Genomic DNA, 24,415 nt, shown 5'->3' on the forward strand with positions numbered 1-24,415 from the left:
TCACCAACGGAGTGAAACACCTCCTCCTCCTCCTCCTCTCCCCTGCCCATACTTCCTAAAGAGCCCCTATCTTTCCATGCCAAACTCCAGTCGTAAGAGCCATCCCACCACATCTCTGTAAGGCAAGTAAGGTCAGAGCCCTGCAGGTGTGCACATGCCCCTAACTCCTTTTGTTTACTCCCCGTGCTGTGTGCATTCGCCTAAAGGGATTTAAGTTGGGCCCCCATGAAGCTGACCTGGCTGCAGCGGCTGGAGTTGCTTTGTGCTGCTCTCCTGCCGACCCGTGATCCCGCTCCGGGCATCTGTTGCTGGCACTGGCATCAAACTGGTAGGAGTGGGAAGGACTGAGGTTCCCCTCCTCTGGAAACTTTAGTTTAAAGCCTTCTTCACCAGCCTGGAAGCCTATGGCTGAAGATGCGTGCACACAGGAAAACACGATATAGTCCAGACCACCACAACACAACATAGAAACTGCTTTATTGATTGCAGTTAATATTTTGCAATTAAATTATGATTCCAAGCATTAAGCCAGCTGCTTACAACAAGTATAAGCTGCCACCATAGTCGCATGGAATTGGACGAAGAGATGCTGGTCACTGAGGCATCAAGAACTGGAATCATTTCTGCTTCTTGGGCATTGAAGCAACAAGCAGCTCGTAAACAACATAAGCCGTTCCTGAATTAAGAGACAGAAAATACATCTTCAGAATGGTAAATAGAATTCATTTCAAGTCAGCTTTCCTTTCCCAGTTTGTTCCAGAAGAAACATTGACAACAAGCAGCTGCAATTCAGACATAACACATTTCCATAGCCACCTCTAAATGATTTTTGGTGTGGGGTTTTTGGCAATTTCTATTTTAGAGAAAAAAAAATCCTTCAATACCTCTCCATAGACTGCATAAAAATAAAGGGGGGGGGGGGGGGGGGGAGGGAAGGGGAGAGACATGTTTGTGGAACCTACACAGATGATCATAAAGTAATGGCTATTTATTCTTATGAGATCAACATATTTAAATTAAAGACTATTAAAAAATATGAAACAAGCAACAAAAAGGTTAAATATATACAGTCTCATGAAGCTTGGATATATTCTGCTACTTTTCACCACATGTGAAACCTCAGTACATTATCACCTAGCACTAAAAAGTCAGACTAGTGACAAAAATGGTATACATATGTGCTATAATTTCGGTTTACTCCTTTCCAGAATAAGCTTTGTAAGTAGTTCTAGTTTTCTCTAACATCGTACATGAATTCTGAAGGAGTATTGAGCCCATAGTACCATTAATCAGGGGGAAAAAAGCCACCTGAAAAGCTACATTTGAGAAGGCACAAATAAATTTCCCCTTTCCGCATGCATTTTGCATGTTCTGAAGAACAGACTGAACAAACTGTGTGACTAATTTACAAAGGAAACACCACTCATATTGGAAATTGTACCAAAGGAAAAGTATTTTAACATTAGCACACGGGAAATTGTATCAAACTGTAAGTATTTTAATACTAGCCTTACCAAAAGCTGTAAGACCCATGGTGAGCCTATACAACAGAGAATCCATTACACCACCTTTAAGATACACTGGGATGCCATTATCCTCCTAATGAAAACAAGTGACAAAAAGGAATTATTTAAATACAGTTCCTGCAATATTGTGTTAATATAATTAGAATTATGCAGAACAAGAATCACCTCCCCAAATTATCTTCCCAACTCCGAAAAGACACTGAATCTTATTTTGACTCTGCTTTCTCTTTCAAGCTTTCATTCTGTAACCAGATGATCACTCACTAGGGAAGTACAGTAAATGATGCTCACGTTCATTTCTAAAGCAGTGACTGGCAGATGCCTAAACACTTCTGACACCAGTAGCCAGCCCCCTTGGGTGCACAGGATATGATTACCATCCCTAGAAACTTCCCGACCATCTCCAGCATAGTCAATCCCTGCTATAGGAAGCAACAAGGGGAGGAGCCTCTACTGTCACCTGGTATCACACAGGAAATTGTTTTGCTCCACTTGAAGTAAAACTCCAAAGACACCAGTCCTGCTTAACTTGCTGTCCCACAAGAAAGAAACGGGAAGAGATAAACCTAGAGATGTCCACCAGCAGAAACAGAATCTCCGACCTCACCCATCACCAACCTCCTGCTTCCCCTTGGCTCACAATGAACGCTGTGCTCCTTTAGGCAGTGTCCCAACAAGACTGGCTTTCTCTTTCACGGAAAAGGAAAGCAACGAGAGACAAAAACTATTAAACTGGGGCTTCTAACATAGTTTTCGCTTTCATATGGCTGAATCCCAGACTGCTCTATCCTCCGTATGAAGCTGCTGTTCCAGGTTAGAGCTGACAGCTGGGAGTATGCTCTTGAATATCCACTGCTTTGGCATTTGAAGAACCACTAGTTCTCACGAGGTGGCCCTATCAATCAGGAAGACAGTAATTCAGAAATTATAATTTTCTAGGACTGAATCCAATCCCTTAAGACCTTTACTGTTTTCATAACTGAGAAGTACCATAATACCACATCCTCACTAAGAATTATGGGGCTCATCTATGATCTATGGATATAGCAGTAAAATAGCAGGTTTAACTTTTCCCTGTACTTCTGTCCTCTCACTTGTTGTTTTTCTCCATTTGTTCTTAGAACATACTTCATCTTTATCTTTGTACAGTACCTACTACTCATAAGAAACCAGGGTACAAATCATTTCACAATGCAAAAAACCCTAAAGGGCCTGCAAGTCAAGTATGCATGTACAAACACTCTTAATCTCTGCAGAAAATAACTGATTTCAAACACTGCAGTCATACAACTGATTTCAAGAGCTCACTTCAGATGTAAAGAGGACTTTCACCAGTTCTTTAGCAATAAAAAAGTATGCAGTTAAGATCTACTAGAACACTGTTACTCTACTAACATTATTCTACTATCAATGCTCACTCATTACCTGAAAAAGCTTCTGCTTCTCAGGAACTCTATTTTGCAACTGCCTGTGTGAAGCAGTGCTTATGGTCCTCTGGGAAATTTGGTGAAGACCCTGAAATAAAAGATAAACAGTGTTTTACAAATAGTGAAATTTTTGCAGCTATATCCACGCTGGATAGAAAGTTTATTTTAAAACTAAGATTGAAGTCTGAAGGGACAGGAAGAAAGGAAGGTCTTTAAAAAAAACCAAACAAACCTTCTCATCAAAACCCACTGGGTTTTAATTCAGCCCATCCATTCTACAGACTACATGAAGGACTGACTGATTGGTTATCTAATAAGGAAAAACCAAGGAAAATTACTTTCAGAAGGGCTCAACAGATTTATGGATCTGCAGCATGACCTTCATATTTAGCATCCTTTTAGGGGAAATCTCGACCTCTGGCCCTTAGACCTCAGTTTTAGACACCATTTGCTGTGATTAACTCTACCAATGGGGACAATAATATTTAGGACAAACGTGTTTGTGCTGATAAGGATCTTCTGTCATAGCCACAGTTCACCTGCTAGCCACCAGCACGGGAGATAATCCAGCAGGGGAGAAGGCACACCCCACCCCTGCATACACACAGAGTTTAAAGACACCCAGCCGTGTCCTAAGCTGGAATCTGTTTCCACAGTCAGATCGTGTATGCGCTCGTTAGCACAGGTCAGGCCACCAAAAACAATGATCTGTAATTCTTCCGAGGGCTCAAGTGTCAGGTCTCAAAGCTAAGAACATCCGCGCCTCTCCAAGCTGCCGCCAGTCTCCTTCCAGCAACGCTGCTAACACCGATCCTCCCCCGCGAAATTACCGCCGCTAAAAACGCAGCCAAGAGGGCAGCCAAGCAGGTGATGCTGGCTGCAAGCAACGGCACCACACGCCTCGCCTCGCCTCCTCCCCTCCCCACCCCAGATAAACACGCGATCAAATTTATCTCCTCAGAGACGGACTAAGCGTACCCGAGGCACCCGGACGCCAACTCCCAGCCCTCCCGGCGCCTAAAGCTCAGCACTAGGTGGGGCGAGTGGGCCAGGACCTCAAACGTAGCACTTCCCCCCAGCAGCCCCTTCAGCAGCAGCACCCGGCGTCAGCGCTCGGCGGGGGGGGCACCGGGCGGCCGAGTGCCGCAGCCGGGGCGGGCGCCGGCAGCCCCCGAGGGGACCCCCCCACTCGCCCGGCTCGGCTGCCCGCGGCGCCCCGGGAGCGGCAGCCCCGCGGCGAGCTGACGCGGCGGCAGCGGGCTCCTCCCCGCAGCTCGGCCCGGTCCGCCTCGCCTTAGCCCGGCCCGGCGCGGCGGCCTCACCAGCAGGTTCCGCCACATCGCGGCTCTTGGTCCCGTCACCTCCCGCCGGCAGCAAGGGCAGCGGAAGCCGGAAGCAGCTCCCCCGCCCTCACCGACGGTACCACAGAGGCAGCGGCGCGGCGCGCCCAGAGCGCCGCCTCAGAGCCCACAGCGCCGCCTCAGAGCCCACAGCGCCGCCTCAGAGCCCGCCCCGCCCGCCGCCGCGCCGGGGCTGGGGGAGGAGCCGGCACCGCCCGCTGCGGGAGCGGGAGCGCGCCGCGGCCGCCTGCGGGCCGATGCGGGGCGGGCCGTGCCCCCCTGGCACGCACTCGCACGACGGTCTTTCCCCAGCAAAACACGTCGCCCGGCGGCCCCGCGGCGCAAAAGGGTGCCCGGCGTGAGGCCGGGGGGGCAGCAGGAGGCGGCCGCTGCACAGGAGCCGCCTCCGGGCGGGTGAGAGAGGGCGGCCCCGGCCCAGCCGCGCCCCGCGCGAGTTCGGCCCCATCCTCGGCCCCATGGGACGTTTGTCCGGTGTCGCGGCCCGGGAAGCAGAGGCGACACAGACACACACACCGCAGCACCGGGCAGGACCCGGGCCCTGCTCAGCCGTTTCTGCGCGGCGCACGGCGCTGTTGCCGCAGGCTCCCGCGGCTGCCGGCCGCTGCCCTGCCCCGAGGGGCGGCTGGGCACAGCCGTGAGACCGGCACCCCGCGGAGCGGCGGCACGGGCTGTGCGATCGCCTCTCGTTAGAGCTGCTGGGCTGGCAGGGCCGGCAGGGCCCGTCCCGGCTGGCCGGCTCCGGGGGCGGCAGGGCCCGGCGCTGACCCAGCCGGGCGGCCCTTGCCCCTTGCTGAGCCGCGCGTCCCTTCCCGAGCCAGTGCGCGCCGGGAAAACAAAACTAAAACGTGCACCCGCTCCCTGGCTCAAACGCCATTAGCAGCAGGGACGCCGAGTACTCTGCACGTGCAAAACAAACAAACCAGTTTCATGTTTCACAAGATTGTGTGACAGGCAGTGAAGTAATGCCAGATTTGTCTGAAATGCAAGCCTATTCGATTCTAAGGGAAGAAACTATTTGCCCTTCAAGATGGTGCTCTGAGAAGCCTGGGGTTTTTTCCTGCATTGCAGATCTAGCCCCCTAATTGCATCTCCTTGTGCTTCAACCTTACGCTGCAATACAATGCTGTCAGGAACGCTATTTCCCGGCTCCGCTGCAGTGGCCGTGCACTCGGGTTTTTGGTGTTACACTGCTCTTGCACTGGTGCCAAACCCCATGATGAATAATGCACGTCGAACACAGCAAATTAGCGCTCGATCTAGTATGGAAATAACAAGGATCATATCTCAAAGCACAGCACTTGTCAATCTGATGAGCTGCCCCAGAAAGACACTAAAAATGCAGAGATGAAGAAGTATTTATAGGTATAGTCTTAGCTGGACAGCATATTAAAAATACCATTTAGAAAGCATAGTCATGGAGAAATATGATGTGTTGTAACGAAGGAGGAAATTGGATGCGTTATTTGACAATTTTCAAACACTCAAGCAGTGCTGTTACAGAATAGCACTTAGAATACATTACTACTACTGCAAGATAGATTTCCATTCACTCTTCTTGCAATCTTTCATATTATGAGTGCATAACAACATTTGTGTTCTGATTTTTATACTCTTAGTTGTGTTTAGATATTGGTAAAAGGATCATAATGCCCACAGAAATCATTATTGCTTAATTTCAACCGTGTGGACCATTTCCTGGTGTGTCTGAATCTCAGCTTCAGGGCTATTGCCTCCCAAAATACACTTTACAACAGACAGGCCATACTTAAAGCTTGGCACATGGGTTAGGTACCAGTCAAAGCTACAAGATAACTGCTCAGAGCAAGCACAGCTGGTGTCTTGTGAATTGACTAATTTATGAAGAAATGAAAACTTGAGGGAAAGAGAAATGGCAACTTGCTGCTTCAGGGTGAGGCTATTTCCCCAGAAGCAAACTCACGGACTGCTTTTTCCTAACTGGACAGAGTAACTTTTGCATGTTATTGTATTGAAGAATAATAAAATTGTTAATCAAAACTTACTTACTGTTACACAGGTCTGTTTAAAGCCAGAATAAAACCAGGTCTGTTAATCTGCATCTTAAAAAGTATTCATCACAAAAAGATGTTTTACATCTTAAACCAGTAATAGAAGGGTATGCGAACCCTGCTGAAGAGATCACAGAAACAACTGAGTTAACACTCAATCCAGGTGTGGAAGTGGAAACATCTGGTGCAGCATGACAGCTGAAAATGACAATTTTTTAAGTCTCCTCAGCCTCACCTGCCCACAGGTTGTTTTTTTCTTGCAAACAAAATACTTGACTAACCCAGTTAAATTGTGTATGAAGAGAGACAACATGCTGTACTGGTAGTGTAACCACTTTCCAAGTTACTTTTGAGTTGTAGAATACACTAAAATTGCATTAAAAGAACTTGCTGACATAAAGAACAATTTGTTCTGAAGCTTACAAGCATCCATTGTGAAGCACACACTAACTTCAACCATGTAACTCCAGACTTCAGTAGGCAAGCCTGAAGACAATCATATTTTCATTTCTTCCAAGAATATCACAATCCAATCTTTCATTTTCATAACCGAATTAATGAGGTCATTAATTAAATCCCTGGCCCTCTAACACTACTTAAAACATCTTGCCATTTTATTTAGCAAAATTTGGGCACAATCCTCAGGTGCCAATTCAATTGCACTTGTACATAACTCTGCTGTGCAGTTTGCTTGAACTGCTTCCTTTATGTCTTTATCTGAAATCAGGGTTCAGTGAGAAAGAACTCCTACCTGCTTTGTCAATTACTTTTTAAACTTCTTGAGCTTCATGAATTATTGACCTATGCTTTTATTTCTCTTATTTCATTCCCAACAGGAAATGAGAAAAATAATTTTCCAATTCAGACTTCATAGCAGCAGTTGGTGTAACTCAAATAACCAACAGTATTGCTTTTATTTTCAAACACGCTTTGAGCGTATTTGGAATGGGAGGCTTACAGGAAGATAGTTTCTTATTTGAGACTCAGGTCATATAAGGATCTGCTAATTCTTATCGGGCCATTTCATAATGGACTTTAGTCTTAATTGAAACTGTCAGGTAAGATTAGACCACATTTAGGCACAGAAGGCAGTGTGGTCAGAACAGAATCCATGAGCTAGAACATAGGGTATTTTTATACGAAAGTACTTCTGCTGATCTGAGGAAAATTTAATACTACCACCACTACAAAAAAAGCATTTTGCAACTGGGCTTTCTACCTCAGACCTCTTTTTCACAGTTAGAAGCAGCCTCTTCCACGAACAGGCCACGTTGCTAAGAAAGAGCAGGAATAAAACTGGCTTAGATTTTCACATTTTTTCTCCTACTTCAGAAGTGAAGTTTTGGCAGGCTGTTCAATACAGGCAAGTACTGATATGTGGAACATTTTGGGCTGTTGGGTTTTTTTGTGTTTGGGTTTGTTTGTTTGTTTTAAACTTACTGACTAGGTCAATACAAAGCCTTCATGGGACTGGGCTTGATTTTAAGATTGATATTGCAGACCTTCCTGAAGACCTTTGTGTTGTTGCCCTCTTCATTTCTAACTCATCATAGCTAATTAGTTCAGTTACAGGGAACACCCCCAGGTAATAAAAATATTGAACTTTTATTAAAAAAAAACCCCAACTTACGTAGTACCAAGGGTAGATTCACAAATTTTCAGGCAAGACCAGAAACATATTTTTGTCACGGGAACTTTGAAGATCAGAATCATTTGCAGTGCTTCCAGATTACTCTGTGATTATGCCTTGCCCTTTGTCTTCAGTGGTTGCATTCCAACCAGTAACTTTTTCTTTTTTTTTTAAAGTAAGTGTAGGTACATTCTACTTTAGACAGTTACCTTTTTCCACCAGACACTGACTTCAACTCAGTCTTGGACATCTATCAATCTATAGACACTGAAACTCTTTTAAATTTTCCCACTGCAAGTAAGGCATCTGAGAGCAAGTGCAGTCAGTAATGCCTCCTGTGAATCCAATCCAATGCCAGCCATGTTCATTACCCTGATGGATTCAAGCAGGTACACATGCTTGCAGATGTTACTTGACCCTAGACTGTTACGGCCTTTTCTCCCATGGAGATTTCTGTAAAAAAAGACAAGGCTTGCATTCTTCCAAGGTTTAACATCCATAATTAAAAGCAAAACCATGCTGCCGAGAACCTAGTTTCAGTACCAGTGTGACCTTGGGAGGCAAAGGCTGTGAAGGATCCTTCACGCGCCAGTTACAAGCTGGTAACTTCCCTCTGACTCAGCCAAGCACAATCAACAGCTCCTAAATACCCTGGTGCAGGTAGAAAAATACACCCGAGGTGACAACCTGCTTTGTTACAGGGATGTAGATTTTTACAAGAAACCAGAAGGAACTTGATCTCACACAAGAGAATTTTCTTAGAGACCTCTTGCCTAAGAGAGGGACATGTCCTAGTTTCCCAAATTACTGTCTCCAGGAAAGAGTCGTTTCCCTCTTACAAGCAGACCCTCATACAGCAGCAGCCTCCAAAAAACTTATAATCGCTCACATTTTGGGCACTGCTTCCTTTGGGGAAGACTTGGAAAGTGCCTGACGGGCACTCAGAAAGCAGAGGCATGGCTCTTTGTACTCCTGAACCCTGGTAGTGAATACCTGTGAAGGATGCCACTGAAGAACCTGGTCACAGGTGGTCAAATCCAAATTCAACACGACACTGAACACGGGGACAGTGACACTGCCTGAAGCGTCAGACAGGGATGCCGCGGTTTCATCTTTGAACACGTGACATAAGGGCAACTTGTAAGAAACAGAAAATTCAAGATCTCCATAGTTATCAACTTGACATCACAACAAATGAACATGAGTGAAGGAAGAGTTTACAAATCTCGCGTAATATTTTAGGCTCTTACAAGCATTTTAAACTCCCTCAGGCATGCTGTTCATCAGGCATACTGCCTGACCAGTATTTACTGCTACAGGCTCTCAGAAAAAAAGCTTAATTGTAACAAAAATCAGACAGCAACTCTCCCAGTGCACTTCATTAAGAACTTCAAAGAAGCACTAACAGGTATAGTCAGTAGAAAAAAAAAAAAAAACAGTAAGGCATCGAAAAATATTTTAAGGTAAAGATACAGAAATACTTTGGGTTTAATTTTGAACACAGGCCAAAAAGCAGCATTTCCTACTTGGAAAAAGACAGGGATTCTGAACAAATCAGAATATATTTGTATTTCAAGTGACAAGCACAAAGTTTAAAAATCAAAATATTTTAATGACCAGTAATTGGAAGACATCCTTTTAGTCATTTACTATATCGTAGACTAGCAGCTACTCTACAGATGAAAGCCAGTTTAACATTTTATGTGAGTTTTCTGCCTTGCAACATACAAAGGTACATACCTTTATTCTACAATTCCAGGAACATTAGATACAGCACTGTAAATAAAATCTTAAAAGTCTTTTGACTACTTAAAACACCCCGTGTTGCCACACTCTACTGTGCAAACAAATTATTCTACGGAGTTACAGAAAGCTAGCACATTGGAAATGTTGCCTCATTCCATAGCTTATACAGACCCACACACTTCAACTGCTAACTGAAAAAGATTCCACAAGTAATTCAGTAAGAACAGTCATGTGTTCATGTGATAAATTAATGGTGTTGTTTAAAACTGGTATAGATTAAGCTACTGGACCATGAATAAACAACTTTTTTTAACAAATAACGCAATCCCAGAAATACAACTCACTTAAACTGCATTCAGACTTAATGAGAATGTATCTTTTCATCCAAATTAAAATAAATCTATGTTCAAGCACAAAATAGAATCTCTTATTAAACGGTTTGCAGAATTTATTAGGTCTTTTTTAATATACTCAATGCTTTATCAAGCTAGTTGCATATAAAGTGATCTCCGCCATATACATTACAGTTTCTGTGCATCATCTAAAAAAAGAAGTCACCAAAATGTAGTATTTTACAGGTTACAGTTAACTTTTAATTAACCTAAAAGTGGATCCATCTGTAATTTAAGACACTAACCCACATACTGCTTCTAACTGCAATATTGAAAGTAGGTTTCACAGCAAGCTCAACCTGCGTTTCAGTGAAAAGAGGTTACTGCCATCTCAACTTCTGAATTTCTATAGTTTACTATCTTAACACTGCAAAAAATTAACGTTGTTTTCACTCCAAATAAGGAAAAAGTGTATGACAATTCCTTATAACAAAACCTGCTCAGAATATATACGCCTCAAGAAAATTAGGAAGCTCCTCCAGTAAAAGGAATTCACCCAAATTTGTGAACAGAAAAAATATTGTAGGTTCTTCTTGATTAATGCTTGGAGCTGCTCAGAAAAAGCAAAATCAGCAAGCACAATAGGTAAACTAGTATTGGATATGACTTAAAGCAAAGAAAATTAGAAAAAAGCAAATTCTACCTGCAACAAACATTTCCCAAATTAGAAAAATCTTTAAAAGAGACTCACACAGATAATCAACAAGTAAGTTTTCTGGTATCTTCATAGGATGCTAGTTTACTGGCCAGGCGCATACATTGTAAATACACGAAGAATCCAGAGTGCTGAGATTTACATAGCGCTTAAGGGATTTAATGAAACAGAGGTGTGTAGGACACAGGAAAAATATTTAACAACTTACATAAATATATTAAAATCTCAGCAAGAAATGTAAAAGCCCATGCACACAAGACAGTAAATTGAAAAAATATTTAAGACTTGACTTTTTCTTTCAACAGCCCTGATACCTGAATTCTGGAAAGTGAACATTTTACAGTTATCTTCTAACAGTCTTTCTCCACGCAACCTGTATGTCCTGAATCATACCAACATTACACAGCACATGAACAAGCAGCAGATGCATCAAGGGAACAGGAGCTATATGCATCATATGGCCTGCCCAGTTAGCGGCAAATATCAGAAAAATTGTTTCTGGCGTAGGCAGAAGAGATAGAACCAATACAACTAATTGTATACCCGTCATTTTCAAGAGTTAATCCACAGTATGGGAAAGGGGAGCTTTAGATAAAAATAATGTACCCAGTCTCAGCAGTGACAGAAGCAGAGATTTATCTTTCAAAAACTGGGTCCATTCTGGACTGGCCTTGATGCACATGCAGTACATTTGTTTGCAGAATGCAAGATTAATTGGGAATGTCTGCACTAGTGTTTCGATTTCCGTATTTGTGATGGATAATCAGCAATACAACTCCTAAGAAGAAGCATATGGACCCAACAGTGATGTAAGCGATTCCCAGAAAGGGATTTTTGCCTCCCATCCACGAGATGGTGCTTAGGATCATTCTTTTCCGTCCATCAAAACTGTGTACGGGATAATCTGAAAAATATTTAGGAAAACAAGAAGCACATTTCCAAATCTACCTTTATGTAGTCAGGCACATAAAAATTTTGGGTCATTACACTCAGGTTCCAAATATAAACTGCTGCCTTTGAATAGTGGAAGTGCAAATATGCAACATTAAGCTCATCTTTTAGGTTAAGACTAATCTGGGCACTGTTAGCTACTCCAAGACAAATGCCACATTAGGAGATGTTAATCTCTTTTTAAGCAAAGAATAAAGGGTTTGTTTTTTTTTTTTTTGGGGGGGGGGCACGTTGAAAGCAGCTTCAATAAAATGAGAAAAGTCTAAATTTTAATTCTTGGCTGTATTATAGCACAACATTTTTCTTTATGTTCAGTTTTATACGCACTCCCCACCATTTTGCAGCAAAGGAAAATACCGCAGTAGCTATTTAAAAATGATCATTAAGTGCTTTCAAATTTTAAGAATTCGGTAACTATGACAACCCTCCTCCTCCAGTCTCCTACACATCTACCTAGTCTTTAATTTGTCCGTAACAGAATGACAGTCCTCCACCTGATCCACAGCTCTAGCATTTTTCTGACCTCCAAAGTCAGTCTGCCCTTGATTACATATTGTCATTGCACCTTGAAGTTAAAGTTCTAAAATTTCTAGACTACCAACTACCTCTGTTCTTTCCTTTTTCCTACGCTTCTCTCAATTCCTTTACAGCACTCAAGCAATCTGATTTCCCTCTCACTATGAAGCTACTAATTCTATAAAAACTTGCACAGAAGTAAAAGATGGTAATACTCTACCCAATTCCCACTGCCAGTTTTCAACCACAGCTCAATACCATCTTTTTTTAGAGATGGTAAGAAAAAAGGTTAGTTCAATTCGAACTTGCACAAATACATATGCCCATGCCAGCTAAAGCTCTTAGCCACTTCCAAAGGTTTTTCAAAGGATACTGTACGCAATATCCAAAGAATATTTTCCAGCCTGTAAGGTAGGCTGTAAGTTATCCTTCCTTTCAATGAGACGATACAGCTTGCGAAACGTTGGCAGAGCAGCAGTGCGCATCCACACAATGAAGTCTTCATTAATAAAGCCATTGTTGTCAGGCTCCGAGTCCAGCATATACACCGGCTTGGGCCAGTTTACAGGTTTTGTTGTGCCTAGGATTAAACAAACGGTATTTCAAATAGAGGGCCAAGTAACACACTGGCCCATCAAAATTCATTCTAATAGTACAAAAAAAAATTACTGGCTTCTAAAAAGTATGAACAGACAGGCTGGCTCACTACTACTGCAAGACACTGGGCTATTTAAGAATTCTTCATTTTGCAGCTTAAGTAGTTTAATTTATATAAATAAGCAGCTTTATTTATATAACAGCACTGTCCATTTGTTTGAACACATTTATATAGCTATGCTATGCAGTCTCATGTCAAAACAATACTTCGTTAGATAGTTCTCCATTAGGAGACAGCTCCTCTGCTCACTCATTTGACCACCACTTGCTAGATCACAAGCAAATAAAATTACATACAATATTTTAGATAACACCATACTAATGCTTTTGCTAAATTTATTTGAAATACAATTCTGTGCTGTATTCGGGTAAGGTATCTTGATTTTCCAAGGGTAGCATCACATTGTTAACATGTAATTTGGCTGTGACTAAGCAAGAAACCCACATCAGGTTAAACCTGAAATTATTATATACCTTGCATAAACACACACACCCTTTACAGCCCTGAGGAAGATTATTTTCAGACATTAGAAGCCAAAGAAAACTTTGATTTGTCCAACTGCATTTAACATAACAAATGACACATCAGTCACTTTAACCACAAAAAAAGAATCAGTGTTTTAGAAAACATTGCACAATCTAGCAGTAGAAACATTCAAATGAAAACTCCGTATGAAGAGTTTGTTGAAGCTACCACAGGATTTCTTTTCAAGTTAAATCCAAGCATTACAGTGGCTGTACTGGTTTTGGCTGGGATAGAGTTAAATTTCTTCATAGTGGTTTGTACCCTGCTGTGTTTTGGGTTCGTGATGAGGACAGTGTTGATAACACACTTATGTTTTATTTATTACTGAGCAGCTCCTCAGACTGCCCTGCAAGCACGTAGGCTGGGAGCGCGCAAGAGGCTGGGGGTGATGCAGCCACAACAGCTGACCCCAGCTGACCAAAGGGCTATTCCATACCATACGGCATCATGTTCAGCACTAACTAGGCACACAGAGGTAGGTAGGGAGCTGCCATTGCTCAGGGACTTGGCCAATGTTAAGTAATTGTTTTCTTTTGCATCGCTTGTTTTTCTTGGGGTTTGTTGTCCTCTCTCTTTGTTGTTTTTGTGGTTTGGGGTTTCTTTGTAGAACGTTTGGGTTTTTTTTTTTTTAATTATTACGCTGTCTTTATATCAACCTATGAGTTTTCTCACTTTTACCCTTCCAATTCTCCCTCCGTCCCACTGGGTGGGGGCATGGTTACATGAGCAGCTGCGTGGTGCTTAGTTGCCAGCGAGGGTTAAGCCACAACAGCAGTGCACATATTACACTTTTCTTAGTATTCAAGGCAAAGAAAAAAAAAAGATTACATTAAAGGTAAAAAGGTAAAACCCCAACACTTTCACATAAAATTTGCGGCTTTCACTATTTAAAGATGACCCTTCTAGCCAGCAGAGTAGTCCGTAGCTTGGATTTCTTCAGAGAACCACAATATTTTACGTTAGCATGTTCAGTGAAATGTAGTCAGGTAAAACTCGCTGGAATCAAAATGTGAATGAAGCGTTTTGTTGTTCTTAAAATTTCACCTTTTTTTTTTTTTTTTACCTTGAAAAAGCGCAGTTAAGTTATTTCCATCTCCTGTAGGATTCCTGAACTTTACATTTTTATCTGTCCACCATGCAATGCCTTTTTTAATCAAAGTAATAGGAGTCCTTGTGTCATTCTCAATGCGGTATAATTCCAATGTGTCTGAAGAGAAAATCAAATTAGAAAACCAGCTGAAGAGACTTTCATTAGACAGATGATCCCAATAGGCAGTGAAATAATTACTTCCAGATGAAACGAAACACAACAAAAAAACGGACAAGGCATTTATTATCTGCCTGCCACAATCACAAGCTGTTCTGCAAGAATCAATGAATATTATTAGATAGCAGCATATTATCCATATATGATACCTGTGCTTCTACTCCATTGCAGTAACAGCTTCTCAAAACAGGCATTTTCATCCTTTGTATTCTATCAGATTACATTAATTCTCATAACAATTTTGAAAAAAGCAACAGCAGTACAAGACATTTATTTTATTCTGAACAATGAAAATATTAAAGCAGAACAAAAAAACCCATGATGTCTTTATTCAGAATAATTTGCAACACAACACAAAACATACACTAGATCACATAAACATCCAAGTGATAATGTAAAAGTGTTACCATACCATTAAACATACTGTTGGCTATAGCTCCACAAGGAGCAATGGGTTTGTCCTCATTTGTGCGGTAAGGCTCACATTCCTTACTTGGATTCTGATAGTTAGAAAGAAAAAAGGCAGATGAGTCTCTGCTAGCTGATTTAACTGACTTGTTTTTTACTACAGTACCTCAATAATGTGCAGATCTTGATATGTACCACAAAGTAATCTTTTCACAAGTCAGGTTATTTACAAATACTTCAGCATTCAATACTAGTTATCATGATTGATTGTTCTTTTACAAACAGGAATAAAATCTAAATAAAACACAAAGTCAGAATCCCATCATGTTCATACTAAAACCAAGGTTTTTCTTGGATGCTATTACAACTTTTTTCTTCTATCTTTTAATAGAAACAGTTTTCCAGCATGAAGTACCCAAGTATTCTTTTCTTAAAGGGGGTTTTAAGTATGCATCAGTGTTACAGAAAATAAGATTGTAAGAAACCAAGCGTAACAAAATGCAAAAGGTTGCAAGGACTCCCAATAGCATGCCAAAAATGCAAGCAGAAAAAGGCCCCCAAAACCCTGTGTCAGTGATCAGGTGTAGCCTCCTGAAACTCTCCCCTTTTTTTTTAAAGTTTACAGATAAAAAGGGAAAAATCATTCCTGCTGAAACAGAACACCCAACTGTATTTCCGTGCCTCATAAAAACTGGGTAAAGGAAAGGTCTGGCCCTAAACATTATACAGTGCCTTGAACAGAAAACACAGTACTGGTATTTCCAATATTGCTGATGTTCAATAATGAACCAGAGTCTACAAAAAGGGATGCACTGAACTGCAACATCCAAACCAACTGCTAAGTAGCCGAATGTTATACTAAAAACAAAAGCTTCAGACGGAACGGATACAGATAGATACTACTGACTGAACATAACAAGACAGTTTAAAACTATTTAAATTTGAGAAGTGATTGAAGTACTGCATTGCTGTCTGCTTAATGAAATGACATGAAATTTTAGAGTTATTTTCTATAAACAAAATACGAATTCCTTATGGTTGTCTTCTGTTGTGCAAAAACTCTAGTACCTCATTATCATTAAACTAAATACTCTGCTATGTGGTGATTTATGCAATAGTCGGAAATTAATTACTTATTAATATCCAACCATTAATACCTACAAGTAGGGAACTGTTATCTCCATTTAGTTGGCTGTCATCTCGAGATTTCACATAACGACGATGGTTTTGATAGAAGTTGGAAAGTCCGTAATACATGAATACATTGCTCTACAAGAAGCAAGATGGGACAAGAGAGGTTTTCATTCACACAAAGCTTAAACTTTAACCTCTTAAACTCCATGTTTACTTTACAGCAACATTCATAAAGTAGGAGCCTCAATCCCTTCTTCACACTGAGTACGTAAGAGTACTATCCTAACACAAGCTGGCATCCTGAAGTCAAACAGTATAAACATGCCATGAAGTATCAAAATGATAAATTACCAGCACTAATCCCCACACCTACCTTGTTCCTTAGGCATATAAGCCTCATTATTTGCCTCTAATCTGTCAGAAAGCACATATCTAAGTTTTGTTATACTTAAAACTTAGTTTTTAAAACTAAAAAAACCTTAGTTGAACTGAGGTTTTGGACATCATGTAGGAACAGCTGATCTTCCAGCCAGGTATGATACATATGGTAAATCTAAATGTGTAAAACACAAGCATTCCATTTAATGTTGTACATTTCCAGATAAACAGAGGCATGAAAAACCATGTCATCCCTGCTACTGAAAAGGCACACAAAAATCAGATACAAGTTCATAGGAAAACCAGAAATAATCCTTTAAAATAGAAAAATACAATTAAGACCTAGTGATACAGCTTTCCTATTGATTGTAAAATAAACCATATAAACTCTTCTAATTTCACTTTGCGTGCAGGGTAGCATACCTCAAATGAATGTTCCAGTGTGAAATTGATGGTGCAAGTACACGGTGTTGTGCTATCCCAGGACACATTTAAGCATTTGTTGCAGGGACTAGAAGGTTCTGTTCCTGTATAGTCAATCTATAACAGAAAAAAAAATCATTAATTTACAATGGGAGAGTAAAGCAAAATGGTAAGCCAGAAAGCTGACATGGCATTTATTTTGCAATCTTATTACACTCCAACACCAAAAGCCCATTCAGGCCTACTTGATCTCAAGAGGTCCCTTCCAACCTAAAGGATTTTGTAATTCTGTGTATATGCTCCATTTCAGCCTCAAATAAATTCAATTTTTCCATTACTGCCAGGGGAAAACAAAACAAAAAACACCCACCAAAACACAAGCAGCAGATAATACAAATGTGACACTTCCAAACACATACTGTATGACAAGCAGATCTGAACTTTTACACACTTTCCAAGGAGGTTAAATTTTCAAAAAGTCTAGATATTTAATAAAAAAGGTTTGCATTAGAAAACTTGCTTTGCTGACCATTTTTAGCTATCTAATTAGTCAGAAGCTTAAAAAAAAAAAATCACTTAATGCCCAAGAGCTGTCCTAAAATAGGAAAATGAAGATGCTAATACTGTTTTGCCAGAAATGGTAAAATACCAGTAGATGGACATGAAAGATCAGTGTTAATCTGGCTTACACAATATTATCTGTCTTTAACAACGCCACTCAAAAAGGCCCGTATTTAAAATCTGTACATACAGGCTACCTGGACAGTATTTATAATATTTAGCAGCCATGAGCTCACCCTATGGCCCAAGCCAACTAACTCACTTGACCACAGTGGCTCTCTCATGTATAGAGCTCTAGCACGTGAATGGCAGGAAATAATTAACTTGGGCTCAGCAGGCTAGCTCCAAGCGCAGCAGGAGAAAGCTTCCATCTGCCTATAAACTTGTATTTCTACACTCACTATGAACTTCCTATTGAGAATTTAGACTCAGACTGCTGCAATACATACCGTGTTAGAGCAACCAACTGTTTAACAGCAGTATCATTTAAACTACAACACCTACCTAGTTTTGTGAAAGGCTGCTGCAAATGGTTTGCTCCGATTTACGCTTATAGTGAAACACATTATCAAGCATTAGAGTGATTTATGATCTGTCCTAATACCTGTATTGAGGTTAGCTAAAACAAGCACACGGTTTCAAGGTTCAGGGAACAACTGAAGCCTGTTTTCCTCCGGGTCTTCTTCAAGGTCTCTCTTCCTGTAATTTCTTTGATATCTATTAAGAGTAAGCTGCAACGCTTCCTTCAGCACTTTTATTAGTATCTGCTCTGCTGCCAATTTTCTGACAGATGAGACCTACACCCTAACAAGCCTAGCTAAAACAAGTCAGCTTCAGAAGCTATTAGCTGGCAAAGAGAAAGGGAATCACATCATATTTGCTTCCTTTGCTGAACAAGATATTGAGTTTATGCAGATCTAGAAATAGCAGTGCTGCAGCAGTCCTGAACAGCTCTGTTTAGCTACAGCAGACAGACCACCACTGCTCTCAACAAACAATGCACCTCATTTGTTCAAGGATAACTCGGGGGTGGGGGCAGGGGGGGCCTTTCCTGCTAAAGAAAGCTTTAGCAAGCATTTCCTTTAGAAAAAACTTAAACCTCTGTATCTTGAGCTAGTTCTCCAGTGTGGAAAATTTTCAATCAAGAACTCAAATACTCCAAGGTTGCAAAAGAGTTAAAGACTTCACTTTTAAAAATATAATTGACTAAATTCTGTGGAGCATGAAATTGATGTACATTGAAGCAGAATCATGCTTTTGACCACTGCTATCAGCTTCACCACTATTCAAGAGCTTTCCTGTAGAGCAACCACCAACACAAGTAGTTTTTTCTGCATCCACATTTACAGGTTACATTCAACAGAAAGCTTAAAGGGATAGAGGTATCTCTCTTCATCTCTGAAGGACATATCTGAAGGACTGACTTTGGGGTCCAACGCAGGAACCCATCTGACCCAGCGGTCTGTCCCCAGGGATCAGCCAGCAGCTGAGCACGACAAACCCACAGAGTGAGCCCTTCCCCAACAACCCCTGATCCAAGGGCAATGGGTATATCCAAATTACCCAGCACCAATAGCTTTTCAGGCTGTTGACATCTTTCTCAGCTGATTCACATGTCTGCAGTACAGAAATAACATTACTATCGCACATACATATTCTCCAAACCATTTATGATTTTTTAGACTTCATATGCTGTCACACATTTATCCTACTCTGCTCAGCCACTTCTAGTATAAAAAGTATCCTGTAACTGGTCCTATTTGCTATCCCCCTCTGCAGTTTTTATTAAGTTTTGTATTATTTTTGAAATAGGGCTAGCTGAACTGCACACAACACCGAAGATGTATGCAACAGCAATTATTTTCTTCCAGTTCTTCATTCCTAGTCATGCCTTGAAGTTTATCTTGCTTTTTAACTATCATTATGCATTTCACAGCAGCAGTCACAGCACAAAGATCTCTTTTCTACACAATTAATATTTTGGATATTCCTGAATTTTTATCACATATTAATATACTCCGTCAATGCTGCTGATCCACTCTTTTTTTAAAAAAAAAAAAAAATTTAAACCCCAGGAAATACAGAACTCTTTCATCCTTAGTAACAGTACAAAAAGACGCATTTATACAACTGCTAGTCACCTTCCACCCAAATGAACTGTTTTAATGATAGACCCAAGATAAATGGCTGCTTATACCCTTTGAAATAGCAAGACAATATGAGAGAAAAAACAATGCAAAAAATCTGTAACTCTAGTATACTAAAGCTGTTGGAAATGTTCCACATTTGAATTCAAGTGAGCTTATAAAGGAAATCAATGGAATCGCTACATTTTGCTGCTCAGTCCTCGCGCCTGCAAGAGAACAGCACAGTCCACAGACACACTAATGGCTGCAATATCCAGTTCCAGGGAACAGTGATTTGAACTGTACATGAACACGTACTTCAGGGGCATAAATTATACATCCCATTCAATTTCAATATACTAAGTTTACAGGCAGCTATATACATCTGTATATATATATGCATTCACACAGAGAAGTATGCTATTGACTAGGAGGTAGGTGTAAATAACTACCTCCACTTCCTCCTCCAATTGCATTTTTAAAAGAGCTTAGTCACTGCACCTAGCTTTTAGATGTCTTGTCTCCCGGAGCCAAATTTACAGCTATTTGTGAATAACATTTGGCAATTACTAACAAAAGCCAGCATATTAAGCAGGTACGTCTTTCAGCTAAGCATGTAAGTGATAGCAGAGTCTTAAACTGCATCCCTCACTGGCGTTCAGAGCCCAAATGCTGGTCTGTAAAACCCTTCACCTGTTTCATGGCTGCAACTATAAAACCTTTTTTGATTTAAACCTTTTTTTTTTTTCAAAAAAAACCCCCACTCTGTCACCTTTAGAATTATAATCTTACTTGCAGAATTTCTGCATTATAACACTTGACAAAACATGCATGAGGATCAGAGAACACAACCCAAGTTTCCCCATTCTTACCTGCATACCCCAACTGTCCGATCATACCCTCAGAAGTCAAAGAACTCTGTCCCTCCTGTCCTCACGAAAGCCTAATGAACTGATCTGGGAGAGCTTCATGTAAGGTGGATGATACAAGAGTGAACCCACACAGTAAAACAAACAAACAAATGAAACCCTTTTCAATCTTGACATTAGAACTGGTGGAAGGCCAGCACCTGTCAACTGGTTTACAAACATAAATGGCTACTACTGCTTTCTATATGCAATCTGATGGTATAGGGGAGCCCCAGTCATGCTTCCAGCTCACCCGTGGACTTCTATACTGCACAATAGGTGGGAACAGCTAGTTTTTGGCTCCTACTGGAACTTACCAGGAGTATATGACTGAGCTGCTAAGCAACAAAGGTATCTAAAAATTCTGTATATGCATACAGTAGCGATACAGGCACAAGCAAGAAGTCGCTTACAAATTCTTGGACTCATGAAACTCTGATGCATTACCTGTCCCTATACATCAACACAAATCCAGTCATAATGGAAAAAAAAAATATATTTATCTAGTTATATCTACCTTACAATCATTATGATCTAAGACTTTGTATTTCTTTACTATAGAAATGGCCATTGCCAAAAAATCAGAGTTAGCGAGGACGGTTTTTTTACTTCTCCCCATTGAGTTTCCTGTTGAACACACAATTGTGTTTACCTTAAATATGACTACAACACAAGAATTTAAAAGTCTACGTGCCCATGACAACTTGGCAATATTTTCTGAAGCAATTTTCAGATGTTCTACATACCCTCAAACCTTAACACAAGCAGCTTTTCAAAAACTATGCCTGTATACCACATTTGGTCACTGCAAAATACACTTCAGCTTTGTTTTTTTTTCACTTCTGCTTTTCTCCTTGACTGGAATTTTAGCACTTAACATAAAAGGAAAGCAAACCTTAAGTTTGATTTATTACGACATTGTTTGCATTTTAAAAGAAATGTGATAATATAATACCATTCACTGTCTACCTCAGGATTTCCTTCGTTAACTGGGCTTCATTGCCTCACTGCTTCCACTAGCCAAGCCACTGTCTTGAATATGACTTATCTGCAGGTGACAGCTTACTCTGATAACTAGAATTATTTGATCCACAAAAATTCATATTCTCCAAACATCAATCCAACAAATGATTACACGTTTTTTCCTACAAGCAGTCTTAGTCGCATTACCTCACTGACCATAGCCATCAATACGCTTTTTGAGGCTGCCCCTAATCTTTTTGGGTTGTTTCCTTACAACACAGTGATTCTGTTATCAAGTGGTCCTAAGTGTGATATACAGTTTAGTTTTCAGTTAATGTTCTGTGAGTTTTCACAGCAGTGGTGTGATTACCCATAAGAAGTAAATAATTAAGGCTAGGATTTTCAGAAAAAGCCATACTCTTCGATCTCTTGTTTCTATGTTTACTCGGGACACCCTGGTATCCCGTAAGGCGTTTAAAATGTTAAATCACTAGTGCACGTAAGAATTACAGCAATGTATACACCGCAGACTTTCATCCTGAAACTACAATTACTCTGGACATTTAAAGAAATACAATCCACCGCCACAAGCTATCTCAAGGGCGATGCGCAGACCTTCTGCGCTACCGCGACCACCACTTGCACTGGGCAGCGTTAACCAAATACTGGCGTTCCCTGCCCTGGAAGTTCTCTCGGGAGGGGCTGGCAAGGCTGACAGGAGGCCTACAAGCTCCGAGGAGGATACTCTGCAAGCTCAGGGTCTACTCAGCGTAACTCATGGGTGGGCGGTTGAAACGCACCAACGTTACACCGGATGGGAAGCGCCAGGGCGAGGCGGCAGCTCCTCCGGCACCGCGTAACCCACCCCACCTCCCGCCGAGCGGCGCCGGGTCTCGTAAGGCGGCGCAGGCCGCGGCGGGTGTGCGGCCCCTACCGCCGCCCCCGGCCGGGCCCGGCGCCCCCGAGCGGGGTTTCCCGAGCACCCACCGGCCGCCGCTGCCCCCCGCCCCGCCGGCGGGAGGAACCGGCGGGCGCCTGTGTGTGGGGGGGGGCCCCCGCGCACCTCGTACTCGCGGATGTTGTTGGAGGTGACGAAGATGCCGATGCCGATGGGGATGAAGATGAGGCCGATGATGAAGAAGGCCGGCAGCACCGTGCCCGCCGTCAGGATGGGCTGCCAGGCCGGCAGCCGCTGCTGCTTGAACGCCGTGTTATCGGGCTTGCGGGTCTTCACAGCCCCGCCGCCGCCGCCCACCGCCCCGCCGCCCGGCACGCCGACCCCGCCCGAGGGGTGCCCGTCCGCCTCCTCCTTCGCGCTGTAGTTCACGGCCATGGCGCCCGCCCGGCGCCGCGCGCTGCCACCGGCCCCACCGGCCCCGCCGGCGACCCCCGCAGCCCCGCGTCACCCACAGGCCGCCACCCCCCGCACGTGACCGGAGGCCGCCGCGCCTGCGCGCTCAGCCGCGGCAGGAGGGAGGCGCCGGGCGCGCGGCTGCCGATGCGCTCCCAGCCGCCCGCCGCGTCTCCCGGGGCCAGAGGGCGGCCGCGAGGGCGCTGCGCATGCGCAGAGCCGGGGGGCGGCGGGCGCTGGGCGGGGCCCGCTGCGCATGCGCGCCTCGCCTGCCTCCGCGGGCCCGGGCGGGGGCGGGGCCAGAGGGTGCACGAGCAGGAGGCGGTGCCGCTGAGGGGGCCTAGGCCCGCCGCGCCGCTCCGCAGCTGCCTCCGCCTCTTCCGGCCTCCGAGGGGGCGGGGCGGCCCTGTGTGGTCACGGAGGGGTCCCCGCCGCGGCCTTGCGGCCTCCGTGTACCCCGGGACCGGAGCGGGTGGCGGCCGCCTCAGCAGAAGAGCCCCGGTGCTGCGGCCTCGTCACCTGCGCTCCGTACCTGGGCGGGAGCGCTGCCACCCCGCGGCTGGCCGCCGCGCCGGGGGGCGCCTTGAAAACGGCAGCGTCCGCGGGGTCAGGGATGGAGAAATGAACCGAAGCTGCCTGCCCTCATAGATAGGGACAGCAACAGCGCCGCCGTACAGGTGCTGTCATCAAGGGAGTCTCGGCAAAGCTGTAAGAGCTTACGGGAATGACGCCGTTCATGCTGGCCATCGCTTCTGGGGGGTTCTGCACTACGTTCCTGCCCTGTTGTCTGGAGGGGTGGGAGTGAAGCGGGGTGCAGGGAATGCCTGTATGGATGGTGCTGTCAGAGTTAACTTTGTTTCCCGTACGAACTACTCTGGCTTCAATTCACTGAATAGCCACCTCCTGGAAAGCAGTGTGGGAGCATGTATTTGTATCCCAGAATACCTGCTTTATCAGGCATTGCTCAAGCCGGCGCAACATTGAAAGACCGTGTTTCTCGTTTTACTGGCGCATTTGCGTTAAAAACTGTTTTGTGAGGACTTGCTATGTAAAGTGTAGCCAAACACTCACTTTCACCAAGTGTCTATGTATTTATTTGATTTTAGGAAAAAATAAAACTATTTAATTGAAAAGTTTATAAGATGTAATTCAATCTAAGGCTTTTTAGCTTGCCGGTGGTACAGTTTCTCTAAAATAGATGCCTTTCAGTTCTCTGAAGGAGTGAAAGCATCAACAAAAGCCACTGGGGGGAGCAAATGACTTGTGCAAATGCTGCTCTTCGCGGGGACTCGACAGACCTTTCAGAGACACCATAGGGAATCTGGACGCTTCAGCATCTGAAATTTAAGAATGGATTTGGTGCCTAAATACTTATAGAGTGTTCAAAGATGAATCGTACCTTGTGACACCTGTGCTAAAGCTATACCTCATTTCTGATTTATCCTTTCCACTATCTTGTGGGCCCCACCTTTTGCTGTCGTT

General features: G+C 43.0%; 2 protein-coding genes across 2 annotated transcripts; both read right to left on the reverse strand.

Moving 5' to 3' along the window:
• Window positions 1-453: 453 nt before the first annotated feature.
• LOC119150357 (cytochrome c oxidase subunit 7A2, mitochondrial) lies at window positions 454-4,402 on the reverse strand. Its single transcript, XM_037392830.1, has 4 exons — window positions 4,276-4,402; window positions 2,952-3,041; window positions 1,515-1,599; window positions 454-676 (listed from the first exon to the last, which is right to left on the reverse strand). Exons 1-4 carry the CDS (start codon window positions 4,291-4,293, stop codon window positions 618-620), a joined length of 252 nt encoding a protein of 83 aa, XP_037248727.1. The 5' UTR covers window positions 4,294-4,402; the 3' UTR covers window positions 454-617.
• Window positions 4,403-9,514: 5,112 nt separating this feature from the next.
• TMEM30A (transmembrane protein 30A) lies at window positions 9,515-23,018 on the reverse strand. Its single transcript, XM_037391960.1, has 7 exons — window positions 22,646-23,018; window positions 17,025-17,141; window positions 16,251-16,358; window positions 15,094-15,181; window positions 14,478-14,621; window positions 12,605-12,811; window positions 9,515-11,668 (listed from the first exon to the last, which is right to left on the reverse strand). Exons 1-7 carry the CDS (start codon window positions 22,913-22,915, stop codon window positions 11,475-11,477), a joined length of 1,128 nt encoding a protein of 375 aa, XP_037247857.1. The 5' UTR covers window positions 22,916-23,018; the 3' UTR covers window positions 9,515-11,474.
• Window positions 23,019-24,415: the final 1,397 nt, after the last annotated feature.

Source organism: Falco rusticolus, chromosome 6, assembly GCF_015220075.1.
Source record: "Falco rusticolus isolate bFalRus1 chromosome 6, bFalRus1.pri, whole genome shotgun sequence".
NCBI classification, from domain to species: domain Eukaryota; kingdom Metazoa; phylum Chordata; class Aves; order Falconiformes; family Falconidae; genus Falco; species Falco rusticolus.

Bases quoted from the DNA above. Each gene is read 5' to 3' on its own strand.
- LOC119150357 (XM_037392830.1), bottom strand. The intron at 1,600-2,951 runs GTAATGAGTGAG...TGTTTTCATTAG, and splicing joins AGAAGCAGAAGCTTTTTCAG to GAGGATAATGGCATCCCAGT. The intron at 677-1,514 runs GTAAGGCTAGTA...CTCTTAATTCAG, and splicing joins CATGGGTCTTACAGCTTTTG to GAACGGCTTATGTTGTTTAC.
- TMEM30A (XM_037391960.1), bottom strand. From the start codon at position 22,915: ATGGCCGTGAACTACAGCGCGAAGGAGGAGGCGGACGGGCACCCCTCG. The intron at 17,142-22,645 runs GTGCGCGGGGGC...TTTCTGTTATAG, and splicing joins ACAACATCCGCGAGTACGAG to ATTGACTATACAGGAACAGA. The intron at 14,622-15,093 runs GTATGGTAACAC...TTTTCTCTTCAG, and splicing joins AGCCAACAGTATGTTTAATG to ACACATTGGAATTATACCGC.